At 38.0% G+C, this 18,339-nt stretch overlaps 1 protein-coding gene across 1 annotated transcript in view; it reads right to left on the bottom strand.

Moving 5' to 3' along the window:
* The window catches only part of Cntnap2 (contactin associated protein 2), a 1,802,334-nt gene that overhangs the window by 1,240,141 nt on the left and 543,854 nt on the right, over window positions 1-18,339 (bottom strand). The window contains 1 exon segment of the mRNA XM_051174658.1: window positions 8,646-8,839. Coding sequence (XP_051030615.1) covers window positions 8,646-8,839 — 194 coding nt within the window.

Below are 18,339 nucleotides of genomic sequence, written 5' to 3' on the forward strand. Positions count from 1 at the left end.
GCAAATAATTAGTAAGAGGATGAGAAGGAACTATATTTACGCAGCATTACTTCTCAACTTATTTTCGACGAATTAATTATTAAAATCACTCTGCAGGTAAGTAGTGTTAGGGCAGCAGCCCAGGTGCCTACTAACATATCAAAGCAGACAATGACAGCCAGTCTACTCTTAGAGGATATTCCTGCCTGTCGTACCCCTCACATACACACAGACCTTAAACTCTGTGGGCTAGGCGTTCCATTCCCCCCAGCTCCTCTGTTCCCTGTACAACCCAGCCATTTGACTACAACAGTCTCTTTTCCTGTTGGCTGCCACTCTTGGTTCCCACTCTCCTCACCTCTTGGCTTCTGGCTGTCCCTTCTTTCCTCTCCTCTCTCGTCACATGGCCTGGTTCAGTCTGCAGGCCATATTCACTCTGGACTTTTCCAGATGCCTTTGCCTAAGCTGTTCCTCATATCTACCATAAACCTTCTCCTCCACTATAACTACGAGCATGGTGTCCTCACTTTTTTTCCCCCTCATTCAGGCAATATTAGATAACTTTTGAGCTAAGTCAACTAAGACCCCTAGAGTTGGTCAGCGTGATTGAGTGCACACGCACGGTCTGAATGTCTCTGGGGCAGCCCCAGATCCTGCAGTCTATGTCTTATACACACTGTGGGTGCTTTCAATACAGTTCCCATTTAGTCACAGTTAGCAAGTGGATATTTACAGTTAATGGGACTTCTTGCAGAGCTAAAATGGGCACTCGGTACCATATGACAAACAGGGTCAGCGTGCTGGGATTAGAGGGTCAGATGTGAGTGACATCATGACCTTTCCGTCTTGTCTCACTTTGCCGAAGAGAAACATCAAGTGAGCGGTAAGGCCTGAAACAGCTGCCGTGTGCTAGTCAGTGAATCCTGTGTGATCAGTGGTCTAGGGGTGGAAACACATGCCCTAGAAGAATGTGAACCCGCCCACCGAAGTTCTTTCAAAGTTAGATCTTTATGTAACTTCAACTGTTATTGCTTGAAACGGTCTGAGTACAGATTTCATTCAGCAGTGAAGGATTTATTTTGTTGTAAGAATGTGGGAAGGATGTGGCTGTTTATAAAACCCCAGCCCCATGGTACCCAATTCAATAGAGGATTCAAGGCTTGTGAAGCCTCCCATCTCCTCCTGTCTTCTGCAGGACAATTCTTTAATCCTTCCTTCCTTGCTTCCTTCCTTCCTTCCTTTCTTTTTCTTTTTCTTTTCCTTCTGTTTAGGGAACAATGTTTAGCACCTCTGCAGACCTCCCCAGTCCCTTAACCCTCAGCAGCTCTCAAGGAGCCAGTATCCATTAGGAAATCATCAAAGCTGTATTTGTACAGCTTTTGCACAGAATTCCCACTAATTTTCACCCCTAGAAGATGGTAATTGTGTTTATTTTGTTTATCTTCAGCTCTTTATAAAAGTGCTACTACTCGGCAAGAGCCTATGTGCTAATCAATGCTCATTCTTTTTGTAAGATAAATAGGTTTGTATGTTGCACAGTGAATTTTAGTCCTAATTCTACCTGCTGGTTTAGAGACTTGGGGACTGATTCTAAGTCTTTTTTTTTCCTCATAGGAGCATCTGAAATGGTGAAAACAATGTACAGTGCCTTCAAGCCGTATGTGTTGCCTGCTAAATGGGATAATTTAGCTGTCTCCTGTGGCTCTCTGAGACTTTGCACTTCTAACTGACACAGGTGTTGGGTTCGGCTAGTGCCTTGGCCACACTTGAACAGCAGACATTCATATGTCCCCCTCTCTGCCTTTCTGCTCCTGAGCTAACAAGATACATTTGTTCCCATTTTCTTTTTCTCTTCTTTTTCTCCAGCCCACAAACTCTTACTCTCTTTACTTTCCTCATATATGAACATATATATGTTATTCTTAACTGATAAATAAATAAATAGAAAATAAAATAGGAAATCCATCTCCCCCACATTTGAAACACCAGCACTTGGGAGCATGGCAAACTTGAGGCTCAGCCTGAGCTACATAAAAAGACCCTGTCTCAAAAATGAAGAACAGACACCAATAGAATCTCCCTAGTCTGTGGATAACCTTATGTTCTCTCTCTTCCTCCCTCTCTCTTTCCCTCCCTCCCTCCCTCTCTCTCTCTCTCTCTCTCTCTCTCTCTCTCTCTCTCTCTCTCTCTTTCTCTCTCTCTCTCTCTTTCTCTCACTCTCTGTCTCTCATCTATTATTCTCACTCAATATTTCACTTATAAACCTGGCTTGAATTCTTTTTAACCCTGTACTTTTCAATTAGTCCCAAAAGACATGAATGGATTCTATGGACTAAAATGACTAATCTCCTTCTTGGAATTTTAGAGTTAAGAACTGTGAACTTGCCAGGCAGTCATGGCACAAGCCTTTAGTCCCAGCACTAGGGAGGCAGAGGCAGGTGGAGCTCTGTGGGTTCGAGACCAGCCTGGTCTACAGAGCTAGTTCCAGGACAGCCTCCAAAGCCACAAAGTCTCATTAAAAAAAAAACAAACAAACAAATAAACAAAGAAAACACTCAGGAACTAAATAAGCTCTCTAGCTATCTAAACATGTTTTATATGACAATATGTAGGACACAGGGTAGTAATTTATAGGACTACAGTTTGAGTGGCATATTAAACTTCTTGCAACTTCATTTTGAGTTATTTTTCACATCACTCTGAAAAACATAGCTCCAAAGTAATACACATGCAAACAAGTACATAGAAAAATGCCATTATAATGCCAAATAGTTTATTTTCAACTTTCAATACCAGTTCTAAAGTCATAAAAGTCAACGGTTTATTTTCAACTTTCAATCCCAGATCTAAGGTCATAGACTAGGTCAATACATTTGAATACTTCAAATTATAAAATTCATTAATAATTAGGTATCTAGTATGTGTCATATTGTTCTAAAGTCTTTATATAGAAAGTTAATCCAATATGCATAGCCTTCATTAAGGTAAATGCTACCAAGGTAAACAGGATATATACTATGGTTAGTCTCATTTTACAGGTAAGGAAATTTATTCAGAGACAGGAGAATCTACAAAATTGTAAATTTATGGACCCATATGATTGAAATTACCTGGAGAGCCAGGGTGATCTAAGCAGAGCCCCTGGCCTTCTTGTGAGCCTTCTGGCTGAGATTTTTACTATGTTCTAAGATGTCTCATTTAGGGACACTACTATAGTATTCCTCTAACTTGTACAAAAGCTGTCACTCAAGCTGAATGTACACTTGTGTCTCAAGTGAAGAAACTATCATTGTATTAGAAATCTTTGTAGATAAATATCTTCATCATGTTATAAACATTTATATTTATTAAACCCCAAATCCAATCTTAAAATCTAAGGACAAGAAAAAAATTGAATCCTTATTGTGCAATTCCAATATGAAATTACATGTTTAAGAATATCCATATTCCTGGTAAGAATCATGTAACATATGAAACTTGTATTACTTGTAGTGGTGTGTATGTGATGTGTGTCAGGGAGAATTGTGCACACACATAGAAGTCAGAGGCATCAGAACCCCCTAGAGTTCGTGTGAGCTCCCTGAAACAGGTCCTCTGAAGAGCAGGATACACTTTTATCTGCTGAGCTAGCTCAAGCCGAATGCACTTTAAAAATTATGATAATTCCATATATCCTATTTCCTTAAGATGAAAATCTAACTGGTCTATAAAAAATAATAAACTATTTATTTGACTGTCAGTGAAAAACAGTTCACAATTATGTTGCATTTTCTTGCTGAACAATGTATGCCAAAACATATTCAAATTCACAGTGACATTTCTATATCCCAAATCGCTGAAGAAAAATTAGGTCCTAGTGCTATGAAGAAGAGCTATTGGATGATTTCAGATTGACATAAGAAATAACCTTAACACCTTACTATGAGATGCTCACAATACAAATATAATAATTAAAAAAAAAAAAAAGAGTGACCAAACCCACTACAGAGGCATTAACAGCGTGCATCAAAGGATTTGAATACCCAATAGGCTCATTAAGATTCGTGGAACTTAAAAAAAAAAATACCAGCCAGTCGAAAAGAGTTGTAAATAGAAAAATCTATTTCACAGAACCAAGGAGCTTGTTTTGGATTAATCTTGGAGTTCATTTCATCCTATATAAGTACTAAAGATTTTTACTTACTTGTGTCAAAGATCAGTTAGGAAAATATTTAATGAGATAGTTATTATGTGCTTTATTGCTCCATAACTGATACAATTCTCTCAAGAATGCCCGCTTGGGCCTCCCCCCAACGCCCCCTCTCCCTCCCAAACACCTGGTTGTGGCAACACCAAGAAGAGTAATGTTAGATAGCCGTGAAGGAACCTGCATTGGCAAAAAAACAAAAACAAACAAACAAACAATAAAAAAACAGTGCAGCTGATGGCATTATCTGATGGGAATACATGGGCAGGCCTGAGGCAGGGCTTTCTTCCTTAGTGTCTGATGCAGGAAGAGTATTCTGAACACACTATTGCGGTGGGAAGCAGCGGCATCCGTGCCCTGCATTCCTAATAAGAACAGATTTTTAAATGATTTGGAAAATTAGTGCAACCACTATGACAAACGGTTGAAAAGATAGCACAGAATCACCCACTCATTTTTAAACGCTGTCCCCTTACATGGCTCATTGCACACAAGGCCATCATTACGGTAACAAATAATCTGTTTCAAGCACTACACTGGCTTTTGGCTCAGAGCTGGGCCTCACAGTCCTGAGTCCCTGGCCAGGCCTGCAGTGTGCCAGGCACTGATGTATCGAGACACTCTCTTCCCTGTGTTCATTTGAAAAGCATGTCAGAGATTCGCTTATGTTCTACCCCCAGTGTGAAGTCATGCTTCCCTTATTGACAAAGTTGTTGGGTATTTTAAGTCATGCATGAGAGTAAACAGAGGTAAATTGAATGTGCAAAGAACAGAGGTGATAGAGGTGCTCACCACTGCAGATGGTGATGTGTAAATTGCTTCTAGGCTAGGTAATACTTGTGTTTCTAAAACATTATATCTTGGCAAGTTTGCTTGCTTATATAATTGCAACTTAACATCCTGGTTGTTCCTCTGATTTTCAGATTAGGAATTTCAGCCCCAGAGGAGCATTGACACTTTCGGGAGTATAAAACAAATAAACATGCCAAGATACTCCATTGAGATCTCTGACACCACTGCTCAATTTTCTCTTATTAACCAATATGTGACCCTTCTCGCTGAAGAAAGGAGGATGGAGTTGGGCCAGGGTGGCACACACCTTTAACCCCAGTACTTGAGAGCCAGAGGTAGGTGGATCTCTGTGAGTTTGAGGTCAGCCTGATCTACAGAGTGAGTTCCAGACTAGCCAGAGTTGTCATGAAGAAAAGAAAAAAAAAACTAGTTCAGAAATTTTCATTATCTAAGTGCTAGTATTGATTACGGAATGCAGTTATTGATTTGACATCACAAGAAGCAAAATTTTCCCTGCCGATATCTGTCTGCCTTTTAGATGTTTGGAATGCTTCAAATTTGGTTGAAACAATGAAACTTTGTGAGTACAGGTGGCTCTTTTTGCCTAACATTATGTAAAAAAAGTGACAAAGGTTCAAGTTTTAAAAAGTATTATATACTCATTTTCTTGTGTTTAAGTAAAGAATTCCCACAGAGATAGGCTACTGTGTCAACATTATACAGGTAAATTTGGGACGCATATTTTAAAAAGTAAAAAAATTATATATAACTAAATAAAATTATAATATAAAATTATTTCTCATTAATAAATATTTAGTTAACTTTATTTCAAATATCTGCTTTGAAACCTGAGTAATTAAATTTCAAAAGCAAACTTAAATGGTGGATTCTTTTTTTTTTTAATGTAATGTTTAATGGACTTCTACAAAGAAACAATTACATACAATATTTCTTTTTCCTCTATATATGGGAGACCCTGAAAAAAACTGTTGGAGAGGTGTGCAAATAGTTCTAGAACTATGTGTACTCAATGATGGGAATCAAGTTTTACCTATCTGAATGTTGCCATTTACATTGTAAATGGGCAGTGTCATTGTCAGTAAAGACAAAAGATTCTATTGTGTGGAATATTACCAGAGAGGACTGAAAGATTCAGCTGGTTAGGCAGCTCACATTTTTGCATATCAAATATATGGAAAGGACGTTTTTACGAATGTCTTTAGGGAACAATTTCAGCCAAAGATTCGTAATTCTTTGCTTCCTGTATAAATATTTGTTGACAGTTACTATCCATTAATTTTCATTATAAAAACAATTTCACACCTTGCTTGGTGACCATTCCTACCTCCACTCAATCCTCACACTATTCCTTTTCGCCCTCTCCCCTCCCAGGGGATCTCTCTTTCATTCATATCTGTTGTTGTTGTTTTATGTACCACCAAGAGTGGCCAGGACCTTCTTATGACAATGGGGCTATCTCTTGAAGCCAGATGGGCTCAGAGTATGGAAAATGATAGGACTGTTGTCTTGTGGAGCCCGTGCAGGTAACTGCCAATTGATTTGACTTAATGCTTGCAGTATGACATCTAGGGAATGACATTTTTTAGCAGCACCTACTGTCTTTTTGGGTTGTTGCATACATTACCAATGATAGTAAGAACACTCAAAATATTTACATGGACTTTGAAAAATATTGTATTAGTTGTATCACCCACTTGTTTAACAATTACAGAGGTAAGAAGCCACTTACATTTGTTGAAACTCATATTCAACAGACAGAATTTACCTTGCCTTCCATTCTCCTCAGATATAGGAATGGGTAAGAATTGCTAGCTCAGAACTTTATCTGATTCGAAATCTTCTGACTACCTGAATATTTCATCTTGGAACCATTAGTCAGCCAAAAGACCTGTCAACTTTGTCTAAGCTTTCTTTATAGTTCAACTTACATTATATTAAGCAGAAAAAGATTACAATAAAAATCTAACATTTAATTATCATCACTCCTAAACTTAAGCCTAGATATATTTGTTGATATCGTAAGAGTTAAGACTCCATCACTTAATGTTTAAAGTACAGCTGCAAAGTAGTTGAGAAGATGGTTAGAAGCAAATTAACTTTTATTAGTCATTATTCTTGATATTAGCATGAATTCAAACATTTCTGTCATAGATTATTAATTATGTGGAATGCTTACTAGCAGTTAAATGTATTTCCCAATATTTATATTATGGCTTAACCTTCTTGGTAATTTTGGAGTTTCATTATTAGCTCATACAGAACCTTCTAGAAACCATCACTTATTACTCATCACTCATCAATTGAGAAACATGAAAGGAAGGGATAAAGCTAATACCGGAACGGGAGAAGATCACAGAGGAACATGCTTTATCAGCATCAGAAAGGGCTACGAACTCTTTGAACACACAAGTCTACCTTCTCCACATGAGCTGTTTTCAGAGTGTTTTCCTTGGAGCAACCATTCCTATTTTTTATGTATCACAAGAGGAGCCCAAGTTATCTTACCTTTTAAACATATCTGCATCCAGTCATATTGTAACTAACTTTGACTGCTATTCACCTTCAAAGTAAATCAAGGCTCTAATATAGCTACAGTAACCTAGCCCTTTTTTATTATTGTTTCAATGCATATGCAAGTAGATTAGTACAGATATTTTCTTTTATTTTCAGTTGGTGGTTGAGAATCACCTTTTAAAACTTATGCTTGAGGCTTTGGCTTATTTTCAGCATGCAATAAAACCTTCTCATTAAAGCAATATTTTCCCTTTCCAACAAGTTATGTATTTCTATACATAGGTATTATTGATGCATAGCTATGGCCTGAGATGAATTATATCTACAATCCTTTGGGAGAAAAATTTTTTTTTTATCATCTAGGGATCATGTGTTTATTTCACACTATGGTTGCCATCATTGGCTACTCATGTGGAAATGGCTGCCAAATCTAGTAAATTATGATCTCTAGAAACTCACATGAACATTTTGGGCTTTCAAATATAATACCTATTTCCAATAAATGAACACTGATAGGTTGAAAGTATCCACTTCTCAGGCTAATATTGTGAGCCAGTTGTCTACCTTTTCCTTCTGTTTTAGACTCATTATTTTACTTGATTTTTTTTATTGTAGACTTTAAACAATAAAGTTTTTTTAAAATAAAATAACTCATGTAACTTAGTGGCAAGTAATTATTCAAATACAATGACAATTTGGTTGAAAATATAGCTCTATAATCAACTGAGATATTTTCAGAGTATGTGGATCAAATTGTATATATTTTCACCATAGACCAATAAAATGTTCACATAGGTCTGTAATGATGGTTTGAAATACCATGCTTTAATTGGATTTTCTATGGACATGATCCTGATTGGTCCAGATGTGGATGGTGTCTTTATATATTAACAGTTCTTCAGGTAATTTAAATGCTTTTTCAAGATAGAAGAACCCCCCCCCCCCGATCTAAGCACTGGGTTTGCATTGCAGCCCAAGAAAATATTCCTTAATGAACAAAGCCAAATTAGTTAATTAGTTGGTCAATTAGTATCCTTCCCATAGTTTCACAAATAAATATTTCCAACTATGAGCAGGCCGTGCGAGTCCTCCCCCATTTTCCCACATTTTGCATTCCATTCTGCATCTTTTTGTATTTCTGACAGTGACTCACCCAGATATTCCCGTCTTGATGATAGGGTTTCCAGTTTCTCCCTGTGTCACTGTAGAGCATCCGATACTGTGTCACCCAGTCGGAACTGCTATACCTTCCTTGGGTTGCGATGGCACTGATCTGCTTCCGATTGCCAAAATCAACCTGAAGCCACTGATAGTGGTCACTGTCGGATGGAGACCATCCCCCAGCACCTGAAACGGGCAGAGGTAAAGGGGGGAAATGGAAGTTTAAAGTTGAACTCTTACAATTAAAAATGGAATATTCTGCATATCTTAATTGGCCTTTTCAGTGCTGTATTGTGAAGTGTCCTTTATGGATGCTGTTGGGACTTCACCTAATATTCTTCCAGCTGGGTAACATTGATTCTATAACCCCTTTATGGTGTAATTATGTGCTCATTTTCTCCTGAGCAAATGTCTTCATAATTCCTCAATTAGATCTTATTAGTACATGTCAAAGTCTAATTGACTGAGGGTTGACCAATTTACCATGAACCCTTCTGTTAAAACCATAAGGAAAAAATATGTGGTTATGATTTTCCTTCCCCTCATGTGAGGTTTCATCGTTTAGCAAATTATAAATGAAACAAAACTCAGTTACATGCAACCTTCAAATATGTTTTGCTTAAAGAATTTCAGAGTCAAAGCCTATAGATGCCCTGTTTCTTAAAATAAATTGTAATTATGTATTAAAGTTTTGGACTAATGAGATATGAAATATGTTAGAAATGAGCCATTCTATATTAGTAAGGTAAAATGTTACTTGATAAAAGCCAATGTTATTTGATAACCAAATACTTATATAAATTGTTTGAGGCACTAGACAAAATTAAATGTCTGTGATAAAATATGATACTTGATCATCAAATAGCAAGAAAAGAGAATTCTAGAGTCAAATAGATTTAATGGAGATTAAGATTCAAATTCTGGAGATACCTATGCCTGCCCACAAATAAATGACAGAAAATATGGCAGATGTCTTAGTAGTTAGAGATACTAAGAAGAATAATCGATGAAAAAATTAACAAGCTATCCAAGACAGAGCATATCAAAATATATTTGTCATTTAAAAGTAAAGGATTTAAAGACTGGGAATATAATCTATTCTGACAATTGACAGAGGTTCAGTATGCTTTTAACAGTGTTAATTTATACACACACACACACACACACAACATTGCTTTAAATAATAGTCAAAGAGCTTTCTAAGCAACTAAGACAATTTAACAAATATGTAGTAACTACTTTGAGGACTGGAATCTGACCCATATAAGAGGATGGTAAGTGAGGTGAGCTATGCTAGTTTCCACATTTGGGCATGATTCACTTCCAGGTCATGCCATGAAAAGATCCAATGTGGGTAGAGGGGTGTCACTGGGGCAGAGGGCAGAGGCAGCAGAGAGTTTGAAGCTACCGCAGAAGCTTGAAAATGCAGGGCAGAGTCCCATAAAGGAAGCAGCTTTGTAGAAAATGACAATTGAAAATCCATGTGGGCATTAATGATGTCTGTATGGCAGATCAAATGTATGTTTTCAGGCCATGGCTCCATAGGATTAGATAAATGAGCATAGAATTAGAAGATAAACACCCAGATGCTGCACAGGGTGGAGACTAGGTCAGACTGACAGTTCTTATTGAACGATACTAGTCATGCAGTAGCCATCCCAAGAAGTCCATCCATTAGAAGTAGGGATGGCATAGTTAATTGGCAATGATGGTGATGGAATAAGGGGTAGTCATTATACTTGAACAGGGGTTATTGAAAGTCAGTTTAACACATAAATAAACTACTTGCGCAAACATAAATCAACTCTAAGCCAAGTTAGGCCATGGAAATTAAAAAATCCAACAACAATAACGTGTATAATGCTCATTCTAAATTAAAAACTCTCTAAGTCTTTGGAGTAGCAGGAAAATAAGAGTAGAGGAAAACCACTATGCAGAAATGGATCTCAAAATAACACATATGGTAATAATTATCTGATAAAAACTTATCAATGATCAAGAATAGTCCTGCTGTTTTAAAGAAAACACATAAATATTAAAGAAGCAAGTAGAAATATTACAGAAATTAAAAAAGAAATCATTCAAAGAGAACATAATGGAAACTTTAGGAAGCATATATCTGAAATTAGAAGATGACTAATCTGGCTTCATAGAGGATTTGACCCAACTGTCCTTGGAATGCTAAACATTCTCAAAGAGCCTTGTGTTTGAGGTCTATGCACTATCCTGTGCTGCTAGTGATTCTGATTGTTACTTTAAGAGACTGGAGTTACTGGGAAATACATTGGTCATTGATGGTATACCCTTGAGGATGATAACTGGACAAAAGTTCCTCTCTCCTGTTTGTTTCCAAGTTACCATGCATAAGAGACACACCCAGAACGTATCGCCCACACATCCACATGTCCTCCCTCAACTTAACTAGGCATTTTTTTTAACTGCAGTATCAGAATGCTCTCTTCCCATGGTGTTTCATACTGTGAATGCTCTGAGGAGCCCTCCAGGCCTCCCTTATGCCTGGGGAGCACACTTGCTTAGATGCTGGGCACCCTGCAGAAGACAGAATTTTGCGGTAATCGCTCTTTAGGAACTCCTTGAAGAGCACATAAAGAAAAAAAAAGTTACCCAAGTTATTGTACTTTCCTTGTAATGTTCAAATGGTGTGACAGTTTTTCCTGGGGCCATCAAGGGCTAGTACCTGCTCTGACTTACTGAAGCTTTGTTAAGCTTGTGTCTCAGGTGTCTCTGCAGGATTGGTGGGCATCTTCATTAAGATTGGGCCACTCCTGGCATCAATATTTTCTGCATAATTCCTTCCTCTTCCTCAGGTATTCATCTCCAACACTTGCCAAAGCCAAATATGACCATATCTTTGATATCTGCTAATCACCACTTGGTTGCTTGCTCTGGGTTTATAACTTGTGTGTTACCTACTTGCTGACTCTCAATCCTGGTTTAGTTGTTATATTTTTATGGCCGTGGATCACCTACCTATATCTAGAATTCTGCAAAATAAGTTTGTGGACGAGCCTCAGGTAAAATTGTAGAATGACAATGTGCTCAATCAGAAGATAGGTTTGTTTCCTTTTTAAATGGAGGATTTCGAGGAAGGGTGTTATGTAGCCCATGTGGTTTCAAACTGAATATGTAGCTTGGACTCATTCACCTTGAAAGGACAACCTCCCTGGGACTACTTCCCAAGTCTAGATTTACAGACATATATCCAGCTACATTTTCTTATTAGCTGCAGCATTTCAAGCCTTGAAAAAAAATGCATTGCTAATTGCATTATGAAAGTTCTGTCTATATATTTCCCAAAGCAATAGAACAATTTTGCCAATGAAATCAACAACCAATTAATACAAAGAACTTAGAGGTAGCAATATGTTCCATTGATTAGTGAAAGCCCTTTTTCCTGTGACTTGCTAATGAATACTCCAAAATAAATTTTCTTTATTTAGCCATTTTTTTTTGCTGCATTGTTTTTCTGTAACTAGGCAATTAACACACAGCTACTCAGCCCAATTTATTTCATTACTTTAACAAGAAGAAATTTATTGTCAACTTTAAATGCTGCACAAATATCTCAAGAAACGCAAAGGAAAGTAAAACTTGTTTTTATAAAAGCAAATGTAGAGAGATGGGGTGATTAACTCAATGAAAGCAAAAGTTGGTTTCCCAAAAAACATGGTGGAAAGGTCAATATCAAGTTTCTCATTTTTCTTTGATCTATCAAGCATGCAATTTGGGGAAGTTGATTACTTTGTTTATTTGACTTGTGAAACTTGTAACCTCTGTTGATCCGCAGATTAGGAATGATACCATTTAGATCACAAAAGTCCCTAAAACAGCATGTAGAAAGGAAGAAGTGTCTGCCCTGTGCCCTCATCATCCTCTTGTGGCATCTTAACAGGCCAGAACTGATCCCAGTGAATACGGATGGATTAAAGAAAGTGAGTAAATGAAAGAGAGGTAAGAAAGAGAGGAGGCAGAGAGGCTGATGGTGAATGGTCGTGAGGTTTTGGTATATAAGATGACTTCAAAAACTTTTGTCTGACTCCTAAGTAACTGGTACAGTGCTGGAGTGCATTACAAACGCATGTGCTTTCTATATAACTTCCAATGTGCCTTCAATAAGCGTTTGGGTCTCTTACACTCTATTTTTGTGTTGCCCCGCCCTCTAGCTTTCAGCTGTTCTCTCTCTGTCTCAATCTCCCCCAACCCTGTGTGTGCATGTGTGTATGTACATATTTTTATACTAAAAACACACAGAGTTTGTAATCCACACCTTCATTTTATTAGGATTGAATGATTAATTATGCTAGAGAACCTGGAGAAATGTTTAAAATCAGTAATCTGAATAAATGGTATCCTGGGGCACCACCCACAGAGAACTGGACTATCCTATATCAATCATTAATCAAGAAAATGACAGACAGACTTGGCCCCTGGGCAATGTGACACTTTCTTAGTCAAGGTACACTCTTCCCAGATGACCCACACTTGTATCAAGTTGACAGTGAAGTAACTAGTTCAGATGATGTTAACCTTCTGAACTCACGTGACTATGGATACTCTTGCTTTTCTGTTTGTAAGCCAGTACCTTGGAGAGGAGTCAGGAACTAACAGAAAGATCGAGGGCATGAAGAAGCTTTGCCAGTGGTTAATAAGTCCAGAGCATATGGGACACTCACATTGGTGTCTGTGACATCACCAGAGTCTATATAAATCTAGTTTCTAATTTAGGAGAAAACAGTGAATTTTTTTTTCCAATTAAGTCTAGAACAACCTTTAATAACTGGCCAAGAAATATGTATCAGATGAAAGAATAAATTGAAAAGGAGTCTCCAGGCAAGATAGCATTATGAGTTCAGGCTTTGAGGTATCCTTTTTGCTCTAAAAATACTATAGTTTTGATAAGATAGATAAAAAGAAAATTGGAAAGACATAGCCAGGATCAAAAACAAGATAAGCATCTCCATGCACAAGAAATGTAATGAACATACAAAGAATTCAGTAGGGCTGATGCTGAGGCCTGCTGAGTTAGGGGCTGGTGCACACTAAGGTAGAACAATTCTCAGCCCTCAAAGAACATTTGTGAATGAGTTAACTATGTGCTTCATAGTCAGGGTGCCTGAGCCAATGCCAGAGATCAAGCACAGCCCAGAGTTAGTATGTTTTCTGAAAGAGCGAGAAAAGCCTGTTACTCACTTAGCAATCTGGCTTCTAGTAGGCTACTTGCTCTAGACGATAGAAACAGACACATTTCTTGAAATAAAACCCCATTGGTAGATGACTGAACTTAAAATTTCCTGATAATATTGGCAGATAAAAGCAGTGGGCCAGCAATGTAAGATTATTTTTTGTTGCTGTTGTTATTTTTGTTTGTTTTTGTTTTGTTATGTTTTTTGTTTGGTTTGTAAGGAAGAGCAATGCGGGGTGGGGGGAGAAGGGAGGATGGGAAAAGATAGAGAAAGAGACTGGTATTTTATATACATGTTTGTGAGTGTTTGTGTGCATAAAAGCAAGAACATTAAAAGCAGAAATCCAAATAAAAATAGGGGAAAAAAAATGAATGACACAAGTCAAATTAACTTCACAGTATATCAGTTATCAAGGGCAGTGGACAAAGAAGCGCATTTTAACTTCTCAAATATACACACGGAAAATATCATCCATTATAAGTAGCAAAAGTTATGAGATATATCAGAAAGCAATACAGTGTTTGTAGGCAGACAATAAGAGATTTTTTTTTTATTATTTTTAAATTAAAGAGTCTCAGAAATCCGAAGAAACACCAGGAGGGGAAAAATTCCTGGTAGCAACACACATGCTGAAACTTTATCTTAATGTGTTTCCACTTCTGTGAGACAGTTACCCTGACCTAAAGCAACCTGGGGAGGACAGTGTTTACTTGACTGACACATCCTGGTCAAAGGTCATCACGGAGGAACTTAAGACATCAACCTGGAGGCAGCATCTGAAGCAGAAACCTTTGAGGAACACTGCTGCCTGGCTCCCTCTCAGCTTGTTCATAGCCCAGGACCACATGCCCACAGTGGACTAGGCTCTCCTTCATCCATTACTAACCAGGAAATTGCCCCACGTGCTTACCTACATGACATTATGTTGGAGGCACTTTCTAAATTTAATCCACCCTCTTTCCAGACAAACCTTGATGGCATCAAGTTGGCAAAAAACACTAACCACACAGATGGGGGAGTAGTATATCAACATTTAAATAGAGGCAAACTGTTTCTCAATGTTAAAGCATACACTTAGAAGAGTCTTCTCGGTGTTGGAAACATTACCTGGTTTGGGCACATTAGTAGTGTCGTATGCAAATGGAGGCAAGTCAGAAGAAAAATGAGTCAAGTGTGACATTTTAGAGAAACTGAACGTGGAAGGAGATAATTGAGAGTTCGCACACTGAGGAACAGCAAACAGAAGAGACATCTTCGGATGTGCTGCAGGAGCTTGTTAATGAACTCAGGCTCTATTTACAGCAAGATTCACTTAGCTGTGAAGATCTCTGAGGAGGTGGGTAAGCAGACCTCAATTGAGAACAGATTGTTTTCACAGTAGCCAGGGGAGTGGGCTGAGTCTATACAAAGGGTGCCACAAATGTGACAGAGCCGCATGCCTGTAGCCATTCCTAAACTATTGGCAAAGATTTTCTTCAGTTACAGATGCTTTACTCATTTTACACACCAACCAGTTTCTCCTCCCACTCCCCCAACCTTACCCCACCCCATTCCCCACCCACTCCTCAGAAATGGTCAGGCCTCCCATGGGGGTCCACAAAGCCAGGCACTTCAAGTAGAGGCGGGACGAAGCCCTTCCCCCCTTTTCAAGGTCGAGCTAGGCATCCCTCCATAGGGAAATGGCTCTGAAAAAACCCCAACTCGTACACCAAGGATAGAGCCTGGTTCCACTGCCAGGAGATCCACAAACAGACCAAGTCGCTCACACAACTGTCACCAGATGCAGAAGGCCTAGGTCAGTCCCATGCAGTCCTGCCAGCTGTCAGTCCATAGTCCGTAAGCTCCCACTAGCTCTGGTCAGCTGTCGCTGTGGGTTTCCCCTTCGTGATCTTGACTGCCCTCTCTCATAAACTCCCTCCTCCCAAATACTGACTACTTAATGATGTGTGTGTGAAGTCATACGAGGAAAGGAGATGACAGCTATTTTTAAGGTAGAAGATCAGGAAGACTATGTAGGAATGTTGGATATGATTACATGGCAAAACGAAAGACTGCTTCTCTCCTGTTTTAGTTGGCTATAACAAGAACACGTTTTTAAAAAACCCTGGGAGCAACAAAAGTGACAACTGAGGACAGGAAGCTACCTCCCTAGACAGTTGGCATGTTGTAGGAGAGAGGTGGCTGCATTAGCTTTTTGGATGCAATTAAATCCAGAATACATCTCAGAGGACTGACATTATTCATAAACACAATCTTAGCTTCTTTGAATATTTATCAAAGCTTCTGCAAGAAAAGCAAAGGTAGGCAACACAGCAGAATCATGGACCCAAGCCATAAATATTGAAAAGGAAGGACCAGTGAATTTGCAAAATAGGGGACACAAAAGCACTTCTTCCATATCTTGCCTGTGTGTTCCAGATAACTGGAAGAAAAAGGAGACAGAGATAAAAGCACAGTGCCATGGCAGGAGCAGAGGTGGCTGCAGTGGACTACAACAACTTCAAAGCTCAGTCCTTGTTCTATAGCACAGAGAGGCTTCCACAGACCTATCCCCAGTCCAAACCCGGACAAAGCATTCAGCAAAATCCCTGATAGTGTACAGTGGTTAAATGTGAGCTGGAAGGCACAGATTTAGTCGTCCTGAAAAAATGATGAGCAATCATGGCCCAAATATGTCGATTAATGACCCTCCCAACCTGACGAGAGATTTCCCAATGGCAGTGTACAGGCCTTCATCTTGCATACTCTCATTTTTGATAATATTTTTTTTGTAAATTATTTGAGGCATAGAAGACCTGATTACAAAATTGTGACTTATATATGGTTGTTAAAAATAACTAATGCAATAACTAACTAGATCATAATGTAAAAAGTTTTTGACTAGTTCCAAACCTGAGCACATAACTTCATAATCTGTTCTAAGGTCAGTATTAAATTGAGATGCTCATTATCCGTACTGTGTTTAAAAATAGGTAATGGTTACAAATACTTATGTAACATAGGTTCACTTTATATATAATGTGATGCTGATATTGTGGCTCTAAGTATGCATAACACTAGGGGCTTTTACATTTTGTTCCTGAATCTTCGCATATTTATTTATATATAAATGGACAGGTGATTGATATATAAGAGATATCTAGATAGATACAGTCTTCAGTCATATTGCCAGGCATACAAAGGAACCATCTCTAGAATCTCTTAAGTTCTCTCTGTTTCCGTTCCCCAAATCGGACACCTCTTTTATCTGCCAGCATTATTTTTTCAGGGATGTACTAAGGAGGGTGGCTATCACAAAGATATTGCTTGCTTCCTTTCTTTACTTTAAGTGCACTATTATATGAAATTCATTTTCTTTGTCTTTTTGAATGATGGGCATATGCATACCCAGCTCAGAGCTACTCTGGATGGTATACTGCCATGAGCATGTCCATTTTAAAGCATTTATATGCATATACATTTCTTAGGGATATATAGCCCAGGGAATAATTATGCAAATTTGCAATTTTCAAACCATCAGTGTATTTTAAACATAAGTTTGCCATGCTCCCAGCATAACTGAAGCAATCATGTTTAAGCAGTCCCTGATACTGGCTAAACTTTTTGTTGCAATTCTCACTCCTTGCACATTTAGTTCAGACACAACAATGTAGACCACTGTGGACTTAAGTCATGTCTTCTTTATAGCTACTATTTTATGGATTCTAGTTTTAGAGATACCATGAGGGTTATTAGTACAATACAAAAAAAAAAAAAAAAAAAAAAAAAGAAAACGCAGCAAGTAAAACAAAAGAAACAAAGAAACATAGAATTATCTATGTTTACACATGATATGATTTTATACATAAGATATTCAAAGTTCCACTAACTTTTTTAAAGCAATTATTACCAATTTTAGTAATGAGGCAAGATACAAAAGCAACTTTAAAATACCTGTAGCCTCCTTTTTATGCCCCAACAAGAAACACATCAAGAAAATGATCACTGTTATTCACAGGAGCCTTAAAAATATATCTAGAGATAAACCTAACTTAGGAGAGGTCTAAGATTTCTATCGTGAAAATTTTAAATCTCTGAAAAGACATTGAAAAAGACACTAGAAAAATTGCAATACTTCCTTGATAGATTAGGAGAATTAATATTGTGTGGGGGGGGGAACACTATTCTGTCACAAGCAATTCATAGGTTTGATGCAATTTCAATAAAACTTCCCACAGCATTCTTCTGACAGACATAGAAGAAAACAAACAACAACAACAAAACCTAATATTTAATAAGACCCTGGGCAGCCAGAACAACTTTCAGAGAAAAACAAACAAACAAATAAACAAAAATCCAACCACAGTTCTGGAAGGATTACCAGCACAGATTTCAACATAAATTATAGAACCTAGTAACAAAAATTGCATGGCGCTGGCCTCAAAAACAAGACAGGTAGACCAATGAAACAAAACAGAAGGCCCATACACTAGTACAAGTAAG

Source organism: Phodopus roborovskii, unplaced genomic scaffold (genome assembly GCF_943737965.1).
Source record: "Phodopus roborovskii unplaced genomic scaffold, PHOROB, whole genome shotgun sequence".
NCBI lineage: Eukaryota > Metazoa > Chordata > Mammalia > Rodentia > Cricetidae > Phodopus > Phodopus roborovskii.